A 4,266-nucleotide genomic window follows, 5' to 3' on the forward strand; every position below is an offset into this window, starting at 1 on the left:
TTTAAAAAAAAAATATTTATGGGCTGGAGAGATGGCTCAGTGGTTAAGAGCATTGCCTGCTCTTCCAAAGGTCCTGAGTTCAATTCCCGGCAACCACATGGTGGCTCACAACCATCTGTAATGAGGTCTGGTACCCTCTTCTGGCCTACATACAGACAGAATATTGTATATATAATAAATGATTAAAAAAGATTTATTATGTATAGAACATCCTGTCTGCATGGATGCCTGCAGGCCAGAAGAGGGCACCAGATCTCATCACAGATGGCTGTGAGCCTGTGGTTGCTGGGAATTGAACTCAGGACCTCTGAAGAGCAGTCAATGCTCTTAAACTCTGAGCCATCTCTCCAGCCCCCTAGAAAATCTTTAAAAGAATTTTTTTTAAGTAGTTGGATACAATTGCTTTATACTTAACTACTGAGAATGCTCTGGGCTTTTAAATTTACTATGATCTGACCTTTTCTTTAGTCAGTGGCTATTGAATGTCAGCTCATCCATCCTTAACACTAGTAACATTATCATAAAATGTGTGTACTTGATCCTAAATAGAACTAAGAGTATGTATGAATTACCCATGGTACATATTTTTGGGGCATAAAGCTCAATAGTAAGAGACTTACCTAACATGTACAGGGTCCTGGATTCAATCTCCAGTAACACACACACACAAAAGATAAACATCTTGATGGGTGTTTGAAGTTGCCAGGGAGGTGTAGAAAGCCATGTTTGTTCATTTTCACCACTATATATGAAAAATTTATTCTTTCCTTTTGTTCTGTGCCTCAGAAAGCCTGATGCAATTGCTCCCACATTGGGGCAGGTTATTTGTTGCAGCCATGATTTGTATTCCCAGGCCATGGTCACTCATATTTGACTCAAGAATAAACTGTTTAAGTTCTAAATCAAGTGTGACTAGGGAGATGGCTTAGTAGATAAAGTGCTTGCCATACCAGTATGAGGGCCAGAATTTAGATCCCCAGATCAGAAGTCAGGTGAGTGTGATGGTCTGCCTGTAATCTCAGCATATGGAGACAAGGAATCCCAGAGCAAGTTGGCTAACTGCTAACAGAGGTCTCGGTACAAGTCTGAGATTCTACCACAATATATAAGGTGGAGAGCAAAAGAGCAATAGAGGAAGACACCAGAGATCAGCTGCTAGCCTCCACACTCACAGGTATGTGTACACAGTGCACATGTATGCACATATACCACACATGTGTATACATGCACAGCAAAAATGGAAATAAAGATGAATCAAGTGTTGGGGGGGGCTGGAGAGATGGTTCAACAGTCAAGAGCACTGACTGTTCTTCCAGAGGACCTGGGTTCAATTCCCAGCACTGAAATGGCAGCTCACAATTGTCTGTTTAACTCCAGCTCCAGGGGATCCAATATCCTTACAGAGATATACATGCAGACAAAGCATTAGTGCACTTAAGATAAAAATACATAGATCATTTTTTTAAAAATATTTATTTGTTTATTATGTATACAATATTCTGTCTGTGTTTATGCCTGCAGGCCAGAAGAGGGCACCAGACCTCATTACAGATGGTTGTGAGCCACCATGTGGTTGCTGGGAATTGAACTCAGGACCTTTGGAAGAGCAGGCAATGCTCTTAACCTCTGAGCCATCTCTCCAGCCCCCATAGATCATTTTTTTAAAAAGGCTCAAGTGTAACCACTTTTCCCTGCTATTTACTCTTTATCTTCTCTCTGACCAGATGTTAGAAGCCTAGACATCTTAGTCAGTCTTGCAAATGTTAAAAAGGAAAGTCAGTGTATCGTAAAGCAATAATGCATTTCCATGACCAGTGTGTAAAGAGCACAGAATTCCAGTGCTCTATATTTGGGACATAAGAAATCACAAACTAGCCGGGCTGTGGTGGCGCACGCCTTTAATCCCAGCACTCGGGAGACAGAGGCAGGTGGATCTCTGTGAGTTCGAGACCAGCCTGGTCTACAAGAGCTAGTTCCAGGACAGGCTCCAAAAACTACAGAGAAACCCTGTCTCGAAAATCCAAAAAAAAGGAAAAAAAAAGAAATCACAAACTATATTTGAAATATAGCATATCAAACTATAGCATATGCTTTGGTTCTCTGTGTACAGTAAAAGTAGCAGTATCGTAATCTTTTCTTAAATATTTTTGCTCTTAACAGAATATGAGATATGTGCATGTATTTTAAGAACTTATAAATCTATCTTTTTTGAAAAAGTACCAAGAAGTTTCCTGAAGTTGAAATCTTGCCATAATAACATTTGAAGCAGTAGTCTCTGGTAGCTTATGAATGAAAATGACATTACTAGCCCCCTGGTTTTTTCCCTGATTAAATTTCAAGAAATAGTTATTGTACAGAGTTAAAGTTTAAGTTGTTTAAAGTTCATATATAGTATATGTTTCTATAAATAGTCATCTTGCAATATGAAAATTTAAAAGTAGATATGTTAAGCTCCAGACAAGCCTAGAGAAGCAATGGCTAATCAAAGGATAAAGTGGGGACGGATGTCCTAGACCGATGCTAGATAGACAGGCTCAGCTGTAAAGTGAGAAGGAGAAAACTGTGTTGCTCATACGAAATGCCATGGAGCTGACAGGGCAGAGCACGAGGGCTTTAGTGATAGGACTGGTCGTATAGTTGGGGAAAGGTTTAAAATAGGCGAGCATCACAATGAGGTATTTTAAGAACATCATTTTGGCAGAGTTTTTTTTTACTTGTAATTTTAATTCTGTTAATCTATCCACTAAATTATCCAAAGAGGGCACCTTTGGGGTTCCTTCACTTCTTTCAGACAACCCAGACTAATGCTTTTTTCTCTTTAGGTGAGATGGGCAGACCTAGAAGAAAAGAAGGATGCAGATAGGAAAAGGGCCATAGGTTTTGTGGTCGGACAGACTGATTGGGAGAAGATCACAGATGAAAGTGGTCACCTGGCTGAAAAAGCCCTCAATCGAACCAAATATATATGAGACTTAGTTTTTGACTGGAGCATTATTCCTCTAAGGTAAGGGTACCCAGCCACATAAATAGCCTGTTGTGTGGTTACCTCAAAAGTATTGAGAACAGCATGCTTTACTAAAAGTCATTTTTCTAGTTCTGAACAAGTAAGTATGTACTAGCACTAACATTTGCAATAAAGAATGTTAGAAAAAAAGCAGGTTTTTGTAAGCCTTGTAAAATACTTAAGAAAAACTTGGCTCCTCTGTTCTGGGGGAGGGTGAAGTTGTGCTAGAGTGGATACTGAAGTTTACTGAATCTTCTGTGTCCCCATTCCTGGAGTAACCCTGTTTTCTTTTCTTTCCAGGCGGTTCGCTTTGAGGTGACCTGAAGCCAAGGCCTCATGAAGCTTCTTGTGTTTCCACGTTTCAATTTTGTTTTGTTTCTACCACTTTTCATTTTTAAAAGTTATCCAGTATCCCCAAGAAATTTTAGAATCTTGCTATACCCAAGCAAGATATGAATTTTTCTTAACTAATTTGGGGAGGGAGGGTTAGCTTAACTGTTGAAGTCAGGTGGGGATCCACTAGTGGATCCCAGCAGAGTATTCCTCCACTGTACGCTGTCACAGACTATCATCATTGCTTTGTGGCTGGGTTTGTTTTTTACTGTATGTAACTGGTAGCTGATTGTACTAGGATTAAAAACAATAAACTTTCACGATAAAGCCAATGAGATTCATGGGCTGTATAGCATGGGCCCTTTTCTCTTATTTTCTTAAATTTGTTTTTATTGCTATTTAAGTGCAGTGTCCTGATTACCTGCTTGCTGAACACTCCCAACCTCTTTACTATTGAATAATTAGCACAGCTGTTTGTAGTGCATTGTAAAACTCTGAGGTCAGTAATAAGCAAAATATTCGGCTTTGCTTTATAGCTGATTTGTTTTTCTTCATGTCTTAGAGACTAGCAGAGATCAAGTCTAAATATCCATCAGTTCCCTGGGGCATGTCTCTTCTGTGGCATTTTTGTATAGGGAGAGAAGGGGTGATAAGTTGTTATCTCTTTATTTTTCCTCTTTGTGCTACTTTATATTTGTTTTTTGTTTTGTTTTTCTTTAGCTGGTTTTGAATACAGGTGAGCAGAACTGCTGTGTGCCACAGAACTCAAGCCGATGCCTTACATTGAACTTGATTTGTTGCTTTTTAAGTCAGGATCGAGGAGGATACATGGAGTGTACAGCTCTCTGGCAAGCAACCTTTGAACCTGCTAGCTTTTCAGGTTCTTGCCAGATTGCTCATTATTAAAAAGCTTGGTCTTCTACATAGAC

At 39.5% G+C, this 4,266-nt stretch overlaps 1 protein-coding gene across 4 annotated transcripts in view; it reads left to right on the plus strand.

The window, feature by feature from the left end:
• Positions 1-3,689, plus strand: part of Ylpm1 (YLP motif containing 1) — an 83,430-nt gene extending 79,741 nt beyond the window's left edge. For 3 of the 4 annotated variants that reach the window (XM_050164564.1, XM_050164563.1, XM_050164565.1), the window contains 2 exons: positions 2,823-3,004; positions 3,305-3,689. In XM_050164564.1, the coding sequence (XP_050020521.1) occupies positions 2,823-2,969 (147 nt within the window). In that variant the 3' untranslated portion in view covers positions 2,970-3,004; positions 3,305-3,689. Of the gene's footprint in view, positions 1-2,822; positions 3,005-3,304 lie in introns of those variants that run through there. The other variant, XR_007595759.1, reaches the window with a different exon arrangement.
• The last annotated feature ends 577 nt before the right edge of the window (positions 3,690-4,266 follow it).

This window comes from Alexandromys fortis, unplaced genomic scaffold (assembly GCF_014885135.2).
Source record: "Alexandromys fortis isolate MF-2015 unplaced genomic scaffold, M_Fortis_MF-2015_v1.1 scaffold_159, whole genome shotgun sequence".
NCBI classification, from domain to species: domain Eukaryota; kingdom Metazoa; phylum Chordata; class Mammalia; order Rodentia; family Cricetidae; genus Alexandromys; species Alexandromys fortis.